Raw genomic sequence first — 15,632 nt, 5'->3', positions numbered from 1 at the left:
TCCTTGCAAATATATACAGGCCCAAGCAAATTTAAGCAAATTGCAAAGATTTATTTCAGGGAAAGGAGGCAATAACACCACCTTTAAAAGGAAAAGAAACAAGTTCACAAGAGGCGAGATTTTATCTAAATTAGTCACTCTGAGGAGAGAGATGTTAAGGAAAGAAAAAAGGAAAGGATAGGAAAGAAAAGGAAAGGAAAGAGGAAAGGAAAGAGGAAAGGAAAGGAAAGGAAAGGAAAGGAAAGGAAAGGAAAGGAAAGGAAAGGAAAGGAAAGGAAAGGAAAGGAAAGGAAAGGAAAGGAAAGGAAAGGAAAGGAAAGGAAAGGAAAGGAAAGGAAAGGAAAGGAAAGGAAAGGAAAGGAAAGGAAAGGAAAGGAAAGGAAAGGAAGGGAAAGGAAAGGAAAGGAGAAAGGAAAAAGGGAAGGAAAGAGGAAAGGAAAGGAGAAAGGAAACAGGAAAGGAAAGAGGAAAGGAAAGGGGAAAGGAAAGGGGAAAGGAAAGGGGAAAGGAAAGGGGAAATGAAAGGGGAAAGGAAGAGGAAAGGAAGAGAAAAGGAAAAAGAAAAACAAGAGATCATTTAAGTTTTATCACCGTCCGCCGGCCCTGGTCTCTGGCTGGAGGGGGGGGGGTGTAGGACCAGCCGATCCTGCTTGGCTGATGTTCTCTGCTTTTTCTCCGCTGATGCTGCGGCCTCACTTCCTGGCAAGTAGGAGCCTGGAAAGCCGGGGAGGAGATGGTTTCATTTTGTTTTACTTACCACTTTCCTACTCAGTTATTAATTGGTAATTAATCTTCCCGAGCCTGCTCAGTCGGTACCCGGTGAGTAACCTTTGCCCAACGGAACCTCACGACGTGTCCGAACTGCATCCCCCGCACGCAGCCGGGCTCCGCGGGGGAACCCAGCGATCCCACCCCTAGAACCCGTCCCAGCAAGGCAGCGGGCGGCCCGCTCCCCGGGTGCCCGTCAGAGCGGGCGGGACCGGCGGGGTAGGCGGCACCGGAGGCGAGGAGGGCGGCCCAAGGTCGGAGCCGGGGGTGTTTGGGCCAGGCCTGGAGCTGCCCGCAGATGGAGTACGACTGGCTGGGCTTCGGCTACGCGGCGCTGGTGGCGGCGGGAGGAGTCGTCGGCTACGCCAAGGCAGGTGGGTGCCGGAGGTCGGTGTGCCCGGGGTGTGCGTGGGGGTGCCCCCCCCGGACCGGGAGGGAGGGTGACATATCACGGGGTGTCCCGGTACCGCCCGCAGGCAGCCCGCTCCGCTCCGACCGGGTCCGACCGGGTCCGGCCCGGCGGCGGGTGCCGGAGCGCCTCGAGAGGGGAGGCCGGTATCGGAGAGAGGCCGGTATCGTCCGGGCCGAGCCTGCGGATGAAATCCCGCCCCGGGGGGCGGCTCTGGGTCAGGGGCCTGCTCGCTGGGCCGGCACACTGAGTTAAATCCGTGTTGCGTGGGGACAGCGATCGGCAGAGGTCTGCGAAGTCACTTACTCACAAAAAACAAAAATAAGAAGAAAACCAAATACCACCCCCATCCCACCTCCATCACTCCAGTATTTTTGGTTTGCTTTAGGTTGTTTCCCTGATTTTTTTTTTTGTTTTTTTAAGTGAATGTGAACTTGCAAGTGCCTTTGTTTGCTTTGCAGGCTTGCTTTAGATATGTTCATTCACTAAATGTTCTCTTTTTCATTTATTTAGGCAGCGTCCCTTCTCTAGCTGCTGGTCTTGTCTTTGGTGGCTTAGCAGGACTGGGCGCTTATCAGCAGTCCAAAGATCCAAAGAATGTGTGGCTTTCCCTTGGTAAGTTTGTTCAGCACCACCCTACTAAGCATTACAAGGTAGCAGTGGGAATAGGAAACTCTTTTTCCAACATGTTTCAGTTTATCTATGCTGCTTTATTTCTATAAATGTTGTAGGTAGTCGCAAGCACATAGCCAGAGGTTTTTGTGTAAAACCAGGGTACCTGGATTTTACCACCTGTTGATGTCTTTCTGGAAGCCAGAGTTGGTGATAAATACCTTTCTCCTCTGCCATATTACATATGGTGTTAAGCTAATGTGGACACATGGAACACAAGTGAAAAATGTTTGGTTGTGAAGCAGGACTTTTACTCTGTGGTCCTGGAATTGGCGTTTTAGTAATATTGCTTGTCACATTACTGTCACTATGTGGAGGTATGGCATACTGGTTTGCCCAAGCATTTCAGAAGAAGAGCAGTATATGTTTTAATGCATCAAGTGCTGAGGAAGAAACAGGCTGAAGTATATGAAAGAAAGGAGAGAACAATCTGTTCTCCTCTCTTTGGGTAGATAGGATGCCAAGTGGGCTGAGCTTGTAGTTAACCCTTCAGATGAAGGAGAAGGATAAAGTGTCTGTGAAAAGTATTATGAAGCACTGGGTGAGATCAGGTGAACCTCAGGAGTTTGCATCACTACAGGACTTTAATAACTGGTTAGACCAGTTACCTGTCAGGAATTAATCTTGCCTGTGGGCACTAGGTCAGCCTAGATGACCTCTTGAGAATCCTAGTTCTATAATCATGCCATGGTATTATTAGTGTTATGGTGCTATAGCACTGCAGTGATACAAAACTATTTGTATAGGTAAAACCAATAGTACTTGATCACATAATGTGCTGGAAGGTGTTATGAAGCCCTTGGTAGATAGCAGAGGACCAAACAGCCATGTCAGAAAGAAATCAAATGTAAAACAGCTCAATGTGAAGCAAGATTTCACTTGTGATCTGTCTCTTCCATCCTGGTACACCTAGAGAGTGACTGTGCATGAGGTTTTTGGCAGAGTTGTGGCAGAAATGTGAGCAGCTTTTCTATATATACTGATGTGATGCTTTCAAGTGGACCTCCTGAAAGTGGGGTTGTCTCCCAGTCTAGTACAGTGCTTTATTCATCCATTTCTCAGCCCTGCTGGAGGCTCCTCAGCCCAGTTGCGGCTCTTCCCGAGGTTTAGGTTGGTCACAGCTCATCAGGGGTAGAAATCCATAAAAAGAACTGTGACTTAGTATCTTTATAGTATCTTTTGCCCTCTCTGATGCAAACTTGAAACTTTGGAGAAATGGATACAATGGCCCAGCCACTGTTCTGTGATTATGGATGGGTTGTTTTTTCCGGATTTAGAGATTAAATAATTTGGAGTGATGTTTAAAATGTTGGTTGCTCTTTCAGTTTGATACCTTAGACCTCTTTCTTCTTGCTAACGCATATTTTCAAAGGGTATGGTTTTATTTCTAGTTGTAGTATTCAGTGCTACTTTCCAGTTCAAAATGTCACAGAGAAATGGGAATTGTAATATTCCAGTTTTGCCTCTCACATACTGAACTTTGTCACCACCCTAGCTTTCTGGTAGTTTTGAGCCTGTATTCAAGGAAATAATCATACAAATCTCTGCAAATACAGAGAAAGTGAGGGAGAGTTGGTGATCTTCCAAGAGGAATGGAGGTTGTGGGTGATCAGAAAGTGGTCTCAACCCTGACAAGATCTACTTGCGTATAGTGAGGGGTGGAACAGCTGCTCAGAAGCTTGCAACAGCTCTGATGTTGAACAAAAATAAATAAAATGTTTGGATGTGCTTCCTTGTGGAGAGGGCAGCATTCCTATCTCTAGACATAGGGCTGCCTGGGTGGCACTGCTAAATGTTGAAGTTGCTGTTGTGCTCTGCTGGTTTTTCTGCTTCATACAGTTCTGACCAGGCTTCTTTTCAACAGTGGCATCTGGAACCTTGTCTGCTGTTATGGGAATGAGATTTTACAACTCCAAAAAAGCAATGCCTGGGATAATTGCTGGTGCCAGGTTAGCCACCTGTCTTTTTTCCTTGTCTGAATTTCTGAGTAAGTGTCTTATTTCAACTATTAGTGGATTATATTGTTTTAAAATGTAAATGTTGTGTGGTAAGTTGGGTGAAGAAAAAGAAAACTTCTGGTTGAGTTTTGCTAAATGAAATCATGTACCTCTTCTTCTTGAAGAGATTTTTTTGTCGCTCCCTTTATTTTATTTTATTTTTTTTAACAACTATTCTGTTCAACAGTTTACTGATGGTTGGACGGCTTGGACTACAGATGATGGAAAAGCCTCTAAAGCCATAAGCCTGCATCAAGTCACTTGAAGATCCGTGATTGAGAAGCCTGAAAATGCAACTGCATAAATTCGCTGCGCAAAAGTGGAAAAGGCACTGTCTGTTCATTGTATTTTTCATATCCTAATGCATATAGGTTGTGTTTTTAACGGACTGGCAGTGAGAGCCCTTGTTATGTCTTCCAAAAGAGTATTTGTCTTAACATTTTCTGCACTGTGAAGCAAGAAAATACAAGTTTAGCACTAGTTTAGCTTCTTGTCCTGCAAATTAGTTTTAGGCAAAGACCTCTTGGCACTCAGATACAGAGAGTTGCAGGATCAAAGCTTAAATGTAGATCTGGAATTGTCATTCTAAAATTATCTATACCTCTGTAACAATGAGAGGGAAGTTGCCAGCTTGTCACAAGTAATTAATAATGCAGTTAACATGCTTATTATGTTACTTGTCCCCTCCCTGACAGCTTATCTGGTTATGAGGTTTATCAGTCTGGGACTTGGTTCTCTGAGCACTGAGCATTAGAACCTGGTCCCACAAGACGTTATCACGGAGCAGGCTGTCAAGGTGCTGCAGTAATGCAATAAATGCAAACTTGTTACTTGCAATTACTTCTTAGCAGTAGTGACCAGCTAAATGTAACTCGCTTCACTTTTACAGATAATTATTCATTAAAAAAATGTGCTTTATTAGACAACGCATAATTGTAGGCATAGCTCTTGCATTTCCTTATAACTAAAATGTTATTCTGAATAAAGTAACAAATGATTAATACAAACCTGTGTGTTCTACACAACTTTTTTTTTCTTTAATCATTCATCTGGTTGGATACCATTTGGTGCCTTTCCTGCAGGGTATCTGCATATATTTGGAAACATGAATTGTAAACATTACCTCTATTCCATTCCCTGCATCTAGTAAGTTGTAAATACAAAAATCCCATGAATTGGGAGGAAGTATAGAGAACAAAAGCACACAGACTATATATTGTGACAAGTGTTGCATTAATTTTTTATGTTTTTTTTTCTCCTGAGAGGAATAATCTATTTCAGATTTGAAAAATGCTCTGTGAAAGCTTATTTAAAGACTGAAGGGCTCAGGTGATATCTTTGTCCTCAGCTGATTCCCTTAATGCCTGAAATAGTTCTAAATATAAACCTGTCATGCAGAAGTAATCCTGGGAGCTCCACACGGATGGTAACATATCCCTTTTCTGATCTGTTTTAACTTCCATCCCTTTCTGCATGGATCTGGAGTTTCAATTTTATAGAATCATAGAATGGATAGGGTTAGATGGGACCTTAAAGATCATTTAGTTCCAACCCCCCTGCATGGGTTCATCCCACTCAATCAGGTTGCTGAAGGCCCCATTCAATCTGGCCTTGAATACTTCCAGGGAGAGCGTAGTCACACCTTCCCAGGGCAACCAGCGTCACCATCTTCATAGGAAATATTTTTTTCCTAATGTCTAACCTAAATCTCCCCTCTTCAAGTTTTAAACCATTGCCCTTTCTCTTCTTGATACACACCTGTGCAAAAAGCCCTACCCCAGCTTTCTTGTAGCTCCCATTTGGATATTGAAAAGCTGCTATGAGATCATTGGAGCATCCTCTTCTCTAGGCTGAACAACCCCAACCTCCTCAGCCTTTCTTCATAGGGGAGGTGCTCCAGCCCGATGATCATTTCTGTGGCTCTCCTATGGACGCATGCAAAGAGTTCTATGTCTTTCTTATGTTGGGAGCTCTGTGTCCTTCTGTTATTCCTCAACCTTTCTTCTTTGGTGGCTGACAATGGGACAGATGGAAGCAGTGGGTCTGATCTGTTAGGCTAGTGAGGCTGGAGTTGCTTAAAATTCTCTGAACTTGCACTCTCTCTCCTTCCTCATGGCAGCAAGATGAGGAGACCAGTGACCTTACACTGCCTGAGGAGGGACAGAGCTAGTCTGGTGGTTGTAGCCAGCCTCTGCCAGCAGAGCAGGGGGTTGCCAGACAAGCTGAAGTGATGAGGCAGGCCTGAGGTTGAGGCAGGATGCCATGTCAGCAGGATGGGTTCTGGATCAGCAGGGAAACAGCCAGGAACGGGCAGAGCCGCAGTATGGCTCTGGCAATGGCAAAGGGCTCAGTAGGCCACACCTCAAGTACTGTGTCCAGTTCTGGGCCCCTCAGTTTAGGAAGGATATTGAGGTCCTGGAGCAGGTCCAAAGGAGGGCAACCAGGCTGGTGAAGAGACTCGAGCACAGACCCTATGAGGAGAGGCTGAGGGAGCTGGGGCTGTTCAGCCTGGAGAAGAGGAGGCTCAGGGGAGGCCTCACCACTCTCTACAGCTCCCTGAAAGGAGGGTGTAGCCAGGGGGGGGTTGGTCTCTTTTCCCAGACGACTTTCAACAAGACAAGAGGGCACGGTCTTAAGTTGTGCCAGGGGAAGTTTAGGTTAGATATTAGAAATAATTTCTTTACGGAGAGGGTGATCAGACATCGGAATGGGCTGCCCAGGGAAGTAGTGGATTCTTCATCCCTGGAGATATTTAAAAAGAGACTGGATGTGGCACTCAGTGTCTAGCAACCGCAACGGTGGTTCAAGGTGGTTCAAGGGTTGGACTTGATGATCTCTGAGGTCCCTTCCAACCCAGCCAATTCTATGATTCTATGATCATTGAGGGTATGAAGGCTCCGCAGAGGGATCTGGACAGGATGGATCGATGGGTTAAGGCCAATTGTATGAGAGTCAAAAAGGCCAAGTGCTGGGTCCTGCACTTGGGTGACAACAACCCCATGGAATGCAACAGACTTGGTGAAAGAGTGGCTGGAAAGCTGCCCAGAGGAAAAAGACTTGGGGGTGGTGGTTAACAACTGGCTGAACATGAGCCAGCAGTGTGCCCAGGTGGCCAAGAAGGCCAACAGCATCCCGGCTTGTAGCAGGGATATAGTGTGGCCAGTAGGACTGGGGAAGTGATGGTGCCTCTGCATTTGGCACTGGTGAGGCCACACCTCAAATCCTGTGTTCAGTTTTGGGCCCCCCACTACAAGAAAGACATTGAGGTGCATGTGAGATATGGACACATGATTAACTAATTCCTGCACCAGACTGTGATTTTAACTAAATGTCCTCATTTGGGCCAGGAGAAAGGTGATTTTCTGTCTTGTACTTTTGCTTTCAGCTAAGTCTCTTGTAAGTAGTTGCACTTGCTGAAATTAACAGCAAGTTTCTCAGACAGTGTCTGCTTCTAGGACTGATAACACTTGATGTTTATAGTTACTGCTAGAGACTGGTGTGCAGAGCCAAGGACACTGCTCATGTCTGAGGAACTTTTTACCCTCCAGAAGGCATAAAGAGGTCCCACCTGCAGCCCTCCTTTGGGGAGGAACGGATAAGATAGATGCGAGAATTGACCAAACAGAGTACTCCATCCCATACACATCATACTCAGTATAAATTGGAGGCATCACAAGAGCTTCCAGCTTCCGGCTGCCTGCCCTTCCTGCCTTTCCTGCTTCCCTTCTGGTGGTTCCACTGGGGCATGAACCCAGGACCTTCTGCATGTAAAGCAATTAAACCTGGGCAACTAAGTCACTGGGCTCTTGCACTCAAGATGAGGGACTGATTTCTCTTGCTTTTTCAATTATAAACCAGTGCCTTTATGACTGTTATAGAAATTCTGAGGTTGTCCTTCATTGCTAGAGCCAGTTACAGATATGTTCTACAGATGGATTAAGATGCATTTAAATAGCATAGAGACATCTGTTAATACTCAGGGAATGACAAATACTTAAGCCTAGACCAACTGTAATTGAATTAAAGTCTCTAGTGCATTACTAACCAGATATGCCTATCCCTATATAACTTCTTCAGTATTAAAGCAGCATTTGCTTTAAGTGCAATTTTCATAACAAAATACTTGATTTTTTGGTACAACTATTGAGATGAAATTATTTCCACTAAGTAACTGTAACCCTTATATTATGGCCCAGATTTTATATTTTAATATGCAGTTATAAAAGCCAAATACATTTTTTTACAATGCTTAATCATTAACAGCTTTACATCTTTAAAGAATACACTGATTTTGTACTTTAAAATGGCAGGGTTAATATTAACACCAAGTCTAAAGCATCTATTCTAAATGCAGCTGTTAAAAGAATGAAGCTAGCTCAAAAACCTAAAAACAATTTACATTGCAAAGTCTTTTTTGGGATATTACTATAAAATATAGCATATATGTCTCTAAACGTACTGAATGAGCATATAAACATTGAGGTATTGCATTATTAAAGTTTGTGTAGTTTTAGTAACTAAGTTGGCCTTGAAGATCTAAATCAGAAAGCAACATCTTTGAAGAACAGCCCAATATTCTCCCTCACATACCTCATTCAATTTCTGTAGTTTAGTTTGACTAACATGTAGAAATAGGAGTTTACAGAAAATTTATGCCTTTTTGGCCAGTTCACCCTTAAAATGACTGACAGACTCCACTGATTCGGGGTCCTTAGATTGTCGGTGTGACATTTCCTTGAAAGGACAGATCAAAATTTCTACAGATCTTTGACCAATAATGGCCACAACTTAATTATAACAGTAGAATCTAATTTTTAGGCTTCACCACAGATTGGTGAGGTAAGTCTAGCATGAAGTACTTATTTTTTTTCCTATACTGCGATATCATTCTATAGCCACTTATGGGCCAAGTTTCTAGACAGTCCTTGTGTAGTATTTACCAGTGGATTGCTCAAGTCCTACTACAACAAGTTCTTACTGCTATTACAAGCTCTTTGCACATTACAGACTCTAAGTAACTGAGGTAAAAGTGAGTTTTGAAAGCCATGTATAGGAGCGTGGTGTTCTTCACCTGCCTGATCTGTGCTTTCACTCTCTGGTGAGGAATCAGGCTAAAAAGTGAAGGCCTGGTGCTGCTCTGCTTTAGCTCTGCTTGTGGCTACTTTTGTACACAGAAGCAAACCTATACCACTAGTGGGCATTGCACTGGGCAAACAACCATAGCAGGTTGTTGTTTCTTTTTTTTTTTAGGAGTATAAGGACAGGAGATCCACCTATAGAAAAATGTAAAGTGAAATCTAATTATCAGTAGTTTTGGCAATATGTGTTACACAACACTACAATAAATCCTGCTTTATAGCCAGTATTTGACATAGTACTGTATTTTTCTTCCATAGGTAATAGAAGACAAGGTCTTTTTTTCTTCTTTAGTATTGCACAGCCTTAGGTAAAATTAGAGCAAATAGGCATTTCAGGTTTCCAGTGCAGGAGAAATGACACAGCTCACTTTTTATATATAGAGAGGATAGCATTTTCTATCTGTTTCCTCCATATTTGGCCACCCAGTCTGTTCTTCCATGTACTGGCTGAATTGTTGGTGAGCGAGTTGAAATCATCACGTTTTTTGCTGCTGAATTGAAAGCAGGTCCTGGTAACTGAGCACGAGCAGCTCTGGTTTTCCAGGAATAATCTGAAAGGAACAAAAACACAGAAAGAATATTGACTCAAAAGGTATTTCACTCCTTTACAGATAAAACAATGAGAGCATAAAGATGACTTGTGGTACTCAGTAATGCTAACACAGTAGGATGCTTCTGTCCCTCAGATGCTGTCTATGTTCATTTTCAGCCAAGGTTAATGTTTCCTATAGTCTGTGCATCTTACTAGTAATTCTCATCTCCTGGATACTTGCTTTGCAACAATCCCTTGGGAAATTATTTAGACTGAAATTCAGCGGAAAAACTCGAGTATGTTGACAACTCCATCTCCTATTATAAAACTGCTACAGCCTGGAACTGTTCTTTTCTCTATCTTAAATATTTGAAAAAACATATAGCATTGCTAAATTTAAAACCCAAACAGCCTAGATGGAAGGACAGCTTCTGGACACCCACTTGTTCCTTTTGAGATTTTATGCCTTTCCTTCTCCTCCTGCTTAGCTGAGAACTTTTAATGTGCCTCGTGGCAAGTCCTCTTCATCTCCATTTCCCATTTCTCTGATTTTGTAGGACCTGTTCTAAGTCCTTGTTTTTTCTAATCCCTTATATTGAGATCCACCTGATCTCAGGCACAGGGCATAGTGCACTACTGTATTCCCAGCCTTCCAACTCAGATTTCCCCTTTCTGCACTTCAGATAATCACTACTTCTTCAGGCTTTGTGTGGTTAAGTAATTGCTCTGCTGCAGGAGTTGACTTCTCATGGTTTTCTTCATGTTTGTCACCAATTCTGCCATCTCCCCATGACTTTAAACTCAGTCACTTGGGAAGTGCCTTTGCCTTTTTTAAATTGTTGAGAACACTGCAAGCACAGATCAGCATCATTCAATTGCCTTATTAGACATTAAACTGATTAAAGACCCACCCAAGACAGCTACAAGGTACATGGAAGTCACTGTCAAGGAAATTCCTCCAAATTCACTGAAACAAAAGGCTTTTTAAAAAACTTAAATTTACCTATTTTGCATAGTCACTAGTTAGTGACTGTACCAATTCCTGCTAGCTACATAAAGAATGTATTTATATCATATCCAGTCTACATTTATTCTATAGTTGTGGAGCTACATATTTTTATAATTCTACAATGTTTACAGTTCTTCATCACTGATAAATGGTAGTTTAGCGAATGGTTTGAACCTTCCAGAATTACTAAAGTTTTACACCTGTATTTTCTCTTTTACCTAACAGCTAATGCAGCAATAGTTTCCGTAAATATCAGGACTTCCCCTAGACACAGACTTTCAATTTATTTATGTCAAGAATTATTTATGTCCAAGAATTTTACTTACAAAGCTTGAAGAAAACCTTACTAAGGAATAACAAATCTTTTAGGAAGCTTGGAAAATAAACATTTCTCAGATATATACGACAAAAGGATGATTCCTACCTGATACAGGTGCACCAAGAGGAGCTAGCTGTATCCGTTGTCCAGCTGATCCAACTTCTTTTTTATGAAAGGAAGGGATATATACTCCTGATGAGCTGTAACCAGTACCACTTACAAAGCCAGGATTTCCTGTTGACATTACAGAGCTTTAGTATTTTCATTTCCGAAAACCTTGCCTTCTTTTTATTGTTACATCAAAACATATTGGCAGTATCACAGGAGTACTAAGTATGACTATTCTTTAACAGCTCCCTAGTGTTTGTCTGTTGGAAAAAAGTAAATATTCTTTGCATTGTGTATTAGTTGGACCCTTTACAACATCTAACAGACTTGCTAAGTTGCAGATCCAGTACATCTGACTGGCAGCTCAACCAGAATAAAGACAACAGAGCAGGATGAACATTTTGTTAGTACTTTCATTCAACTTAGACCACACAGAAAGGTTTACACCAAGTTTTAGAGAAAGACAGGACCTTACCTTTTACTTACAGGAAATTGGTTTAAGCACTTCAGTATTTGAAAAGTAGTGCTCAACAAGACTCTTGTGCTCAACATGTTTGGCCTGTATCTAAAATAATGTAACCAAACTTCTCTTGCGGGAAGTGGTTCTCCACTTGAAGTTGACTTTGCTGGTTCCCCAGTTAAAGCCCTGCTACAGGAGTCAAACCCAATTACTGTCTTTCTTTAAACCCCATCATAATTTTTTTCTGCTTAGTTTTCATCCAGGTCTTCAAAGCAGTACTGCCTTGGGAAGGCTGACATAACCATCCTCATATGGAAGCTGAGAAACATAGTGCAGTTACACACCAAATTAGTACTGAAATTACTGTCCAGTGCAGAGGGATCTGTTACTGACTCCCTGCTCCAAGAAAACTTCTTACCTTCTCCATTGTCTATTATCACTTGGGACTGTGTTAAGCCTGTGCTAGCACAATGTCCAGAGAGAAATGCTTTTCTTTAGTGGTATGGTTCTATATTTAGTATTATTAAGTTTGTTAATTACAAGGCCATACACAGTTATTTTTAACTTTATCATATGTGAGCATTTTTATATTAATATTCAGCATGGTTTCAATGGTAGTTGCAGTAAAACATGCAGTATCTGATTTGACAGTTTTCTGTCCCCTAAATCTCTGGCCTCAATACCATCCAAAATGTTCCTCTTCACACAAACACTTCCAGAGCTCAGAGCACTGATCTATAAGCTACAAAATTGGTCATCTACAAGGCCAAAGAGGTATCCTCAGCTCATCACAGCTGTGTTGGGTCATTGCATACTTCTCTGTTCAGAAGCACTAATAAATAGCACTCAGCTAACTCAGTTTTGCCAGTGTCCCCAAACTGTCACTTCTATCAGGCCTGCAAATATTTGGGTCTCCACGTGACTTCCCTGTGTCCCATTGGTGCCAGTTTCCAGCACCATAAAGAATGACACAAAAGTCCTGGTAAATAATCCAACTTTAATAAAGTATTTTAACAAAATTTAACTTTGTTGTAATCTTGAAGTTTTTCCTTCTTTTCAGGAATTTGCCTGAAAAAAACAAAGCAACACAGTTTTAGGGGTTCGTTCAGCTGTGTACTCATTCACACAAATTCTCTTATTCCCTCAGTTCTTAATTACTTCACTGTGAGTAGTTCATAGCTCTGACAGCTTAGTAACATTCCTTACAATTCTGAGGTGTTAGGATAAGTGCATGACAGTCCTTAAATTAATATAACCTCAAAGACTACTTGTGTCTGCTGCTTATCTACAGCTCAGTAAAGCTGTCTGTATTGAAATGAGGCAACCAGGTGCCACTAATTGCCAGGGAGTGAGCATGAGCTTGTGTCAAGCCCACCTGTGCCTGATTAGGGTGGGCCCCCACTGCGCATGAGCAGGACCAGGGGGCCAATAAAAGGTAGGCAATTAGTGGCACACGGTTGCCTCATTTCACTACAGCTGCCTATCTGTCAAAATCGTTAAACCTCTTTTGGTTCTCCGTACCTCTGAACAACCCTTATGCAGCCAGGAAGAACGGTCTGGGTGAATGGTCTGGAGGGGTGATCTTTTGTTAGATGAGAACTGGGGGAAGAAGGGGAAAAAAGTTAAATATCAGATAATAGAATAATTTTTTAAAAATCCTTTTGAAAAGCAGAGTTTCTTACCTCTGATCACTGCTGTACAAAAGAAGGGCTTCTTGATACAAGTATTCATCCACTGGGCAACCAGAAGGTTTGGCAGCAGGTGTCTAAAGTGAGCACTTATGTCCATAATGTCAGCAAGTGTGGCCAGGTCACATTTCCTACCTCAAACAACAATGATTCTTCATAAAGGATAGCATCACTGAATCATCTGAGCTGGGGTGGGAGTTTAAAACCCCAAATGAGCAGCTGCAATGTGTTGTGCCACAGGCAGAGTACACACCACAGGGGCCAGAAACTGGGGCACAGGGGAAACAAACCAGCAGCTTTACAATGCTTGCAGTGAACTGTGTGTTTAGAGACAAACAAGGCTGTCTGGAAACCTCACTTTCCACCTTCTTACACTAAGGTAACTCCACAGTTAATCACAGGGCTGTAAGATCAGTGTAACAGGTAGAGAATCAGAATGTAGTCAATGCTGCACGTCCCAAGTGCTGCTACAAACAAGGTTCTTCAGGAGAGATGGATGTGCTGCTTCTTTAGGATCATTACTTCACCAATACCCAAGCAATAGAGCAGTTACATGCTGTGAACGAGGGAAATTAAATACTCTGTCTTTCAAAGTACAGCAAGTGCAGAGAGTCCAAAAGAAGACACAAGATAACAAAGTTTGAGAGAAGTGAGATTATAACTGACAACCAAGTGTATGATCATCTGGAATCTGCACTGTAGGTGCAATATTACAAGAAAATATAAAACATAAATATCAAATGTACAAAGAACCAGGCTACAATTGCTCTAAGTTACCTTTTGGATCCTCTAATTTTTCATTCAACCTTTCTTTGCATGATAGCTTTTCAATAGGTATAAGTAAGTTCTCATCTGCAGACAAGGGAAATGAAAGAAAGATGGAAAGACAGAACTTCAGAAAAGGTGAATGGAGAACCTGGGTAGATGATGTAAAAGAAATGAAGGAAAACAAAGCAAGAAAGAATAAACATCTGACATTTTTGTAACTGTGTCTCATTCCAAAGTTTTCTCAAGCAGGAAGAGCTTAGTCACACAAGATCCTTTCTAATAATGGAATAAAAATGTGATCTACCAACAATGCAATCACATTCCAGTCACACAAACACATACATTTTGAGTTCAAGCACGCAGGCATATCTGCCTGAGTTGACCAATCATAACCTTACAATTCTTCATAAATAAAGCTTTAGTAACTCTTAGCTCTTATTTGATTTCACCTTAGGGAAATGTTGAGGATGAGAAAAAAAGTACGAACCCTTAAATAAACTAAACATAGTTATTTAAACAGTAAGCAGCACAGTGTCAACTTTCAATTTTGCCAATACAAAAAAAGAAACCATACATTAATTTACATGTGTTGTATTTCCGTGATCAACAATCCAGCTATCCTGGGTTCTTGTGTTTCTGTGTTAAATGTTCATGCCCTGTTCTCCACTTCCAGTATTGCATGGAATCCAAGACAATGATGGAAATCATACTGGGTATTTACAAACATACTAAATAACCAGTTTTAGGGTTTTTTTCTTTAAACCCAAAATAAGCCAGTAAGACAAAGCAGAATTTCCACCATTGGCATTCACCTTAATTTTATTTTCAGTGCAATTCAATAGGTAAATGTCTAGCTTATTTAAACACTTGGAAATAGCTCTTTGCCTTTTTGTGCTTAATTACCTTGCAAGGATAATGAATATATTAAAAAAATTATAATGAATATATTCATGAATCCTGAGGCACACAGATACTAAATTTCAGATGACTGCTTAAATAGCAATGTTCTATTCCATCAAAATACTGGTAGGCACTGTTATTTTTCCACTTCCAAAAATCTTTCACATAATTTCAAATGAGCAACATAGGAGCAGAGTTTGTTGACAACAGAGAAAGGCTACTAAAGTTCTGTTAAAAAGGGGTGCAGCATCTGTGCATAAACAAATCTGAACTTCTTTCTGCACAATGCATGTAAGGGTAGGTGGTTTATTTGCACTCAAGTATTTGGAAGTGACTTATATTATCCAGACACGGGCTAAGCCAAGATGCTAACAAGGTAACCTTCTGTAAGAGGATGAGTAGATCATTAAAAGACATGTTCAGAGCATCAGGCTGTATTTTCAGTACATGAACACACCATCCACTGCTTTGTGTTCACATGTGAGGCTGCAATTTGAGAGTGTTTCATGGCACACTGACCAGGCTTAGGGACAAAATTAATCTTGACAAAATTTTATAAATTGGGGCTGGTCTATACTTTCTTTAGGCTCTGAAAACAAAATACATAGTTTACATATGAAGAGGATGTATGGTGAGACACTGGAACAGGTTGCCTAGAAAGGTGGTGGAACCAGCCAACCCTGGAAATGTTCAAGGCCAGGTTGGGTGGGGCTCTGAGCAACCTGATCTAGTGGGAGGTGTCCCTGCCCATGGCAGGGGAGTTGGAATTAGATGATCTTAAGGGTCCCTTCCAACCCTGAAAATTCAATGATTCCATGATTCTATTTGGAGTCTGACGTTAAAAAAAGAAATAAAAAATTAGCC

General features: G+C 41.7%; 2 protein-coding genes across 4 annotated transcripts in view; one reads left to right on the top strand and one right to left on the bottom strand.

The window, feature by feature from the left end:
• Nucleotides 1-978: 978 nt before the first annotated feature.
• LOC103531472 (transmembrane protein 14C) lies at nucleotides 979-4,871 on the top strand. Its single transcript, XM_030446060.1, has 4 exons — nucleotides 979-1,142; nucleotides 1,691-1,792; nucleotides 3,714-3,798; nucleotides 4,034-4,871. The coding sequence occupies exons 1-4, from the start codon at nucleotides 1,067-1,069 to the stop codon at nucleotides 4,089-4,091; spliced, it is 321 nt and encodes a 106-aa protein (XP_030301920.1). The 5' UTR covers nucleotides 979-1,066; the 3' UTR covers nucleotides 4,092-4,871.
• Nucleotides 4,872-7,912: 3,041 nt separating this feature from the next.
• The window catches only part of MAK (male germ cell associated kinase), a 29,405-nt gene continuing 21,685 nt past the window's right edge, over nucleotides 7,913-15,632 (bottom strand). The window contains exons 13-16 of one of the 3 annotated variants that reach the window (XR_003987280.1): nucleotides 13,878-13,952; nucleotides 13,095-13,235; nucleotides 12,934-13,011; nucleotides 12,451-12,480 (exon numbers count right to left, since the gene is read on the bottom strand). Coding sequence is in view for 2 of the 3 variants with exons in the window: in XM_030446252.1 (XP_030302112.1) it covers nucleotides 9,381-9,535; nucleotides 10,950-11,078; nucleotides 13,878-13,952 (359 nt within the window). In the remaining variant the exon portion in view is untranslated. Of the gene's footprint in view, nucleotides 9,536-10,949; nucleotides 11,079-12,450; nucleotides 12,481-12,933; nucleotides 13,012-13,034; nucleotides 13,236-13,877; nucleotides 13,953-15,632 lie in introns of those variants that run through there. The other 2 variants (XM_030446252.1, XM_030446253.1) reach the window with 2 other exon arrangements.

Source organism: Calypte anna, chromosome 2, assembly GCF_003957555.1.
Source record: "Calypte anna isolate BGI_N300 chromosome 2, bCalAnn1_v1.p, whole genome shotgun sequence".
NCBI classification, from domain to species: Eukaryota; Metazoa; Chordata; class Aves; order Apodiformes; family Trochilidae; genus Calypte; species Calypte anna.
The sequence above is the reverse complement of the archived record's forward strand: the minus strand, read 5'-3'. Positions and strand labels throughout refer to the sequence as shown.

Excerpts from the sequence above, each read along its gene's own strand:
- LOC103531472 (XM_030446060.1), top strand. The coding sequence starts at position 1,067 with ATGGAGTACGACTGGCTGGGCTTCGGCTACGCGGCGCTGGTGGCGGCG. Across the intron at positions 1,143-1,690 it reads CGTCGGCTACGCCAAGGCAG|GCAGCGTCCCTTCTCTAGCT; the intron begins GTGGGTGCCGGA and ends TCATTTATTTAG. Across the intron at positions 1,793-3,713 it reads GAATGTGTGGCTTTCCCTTG|TGGCATCTGGAACCTTGTCT; the intron begins GTAAGTTTGTTC and ends TCTTTTCAACAG.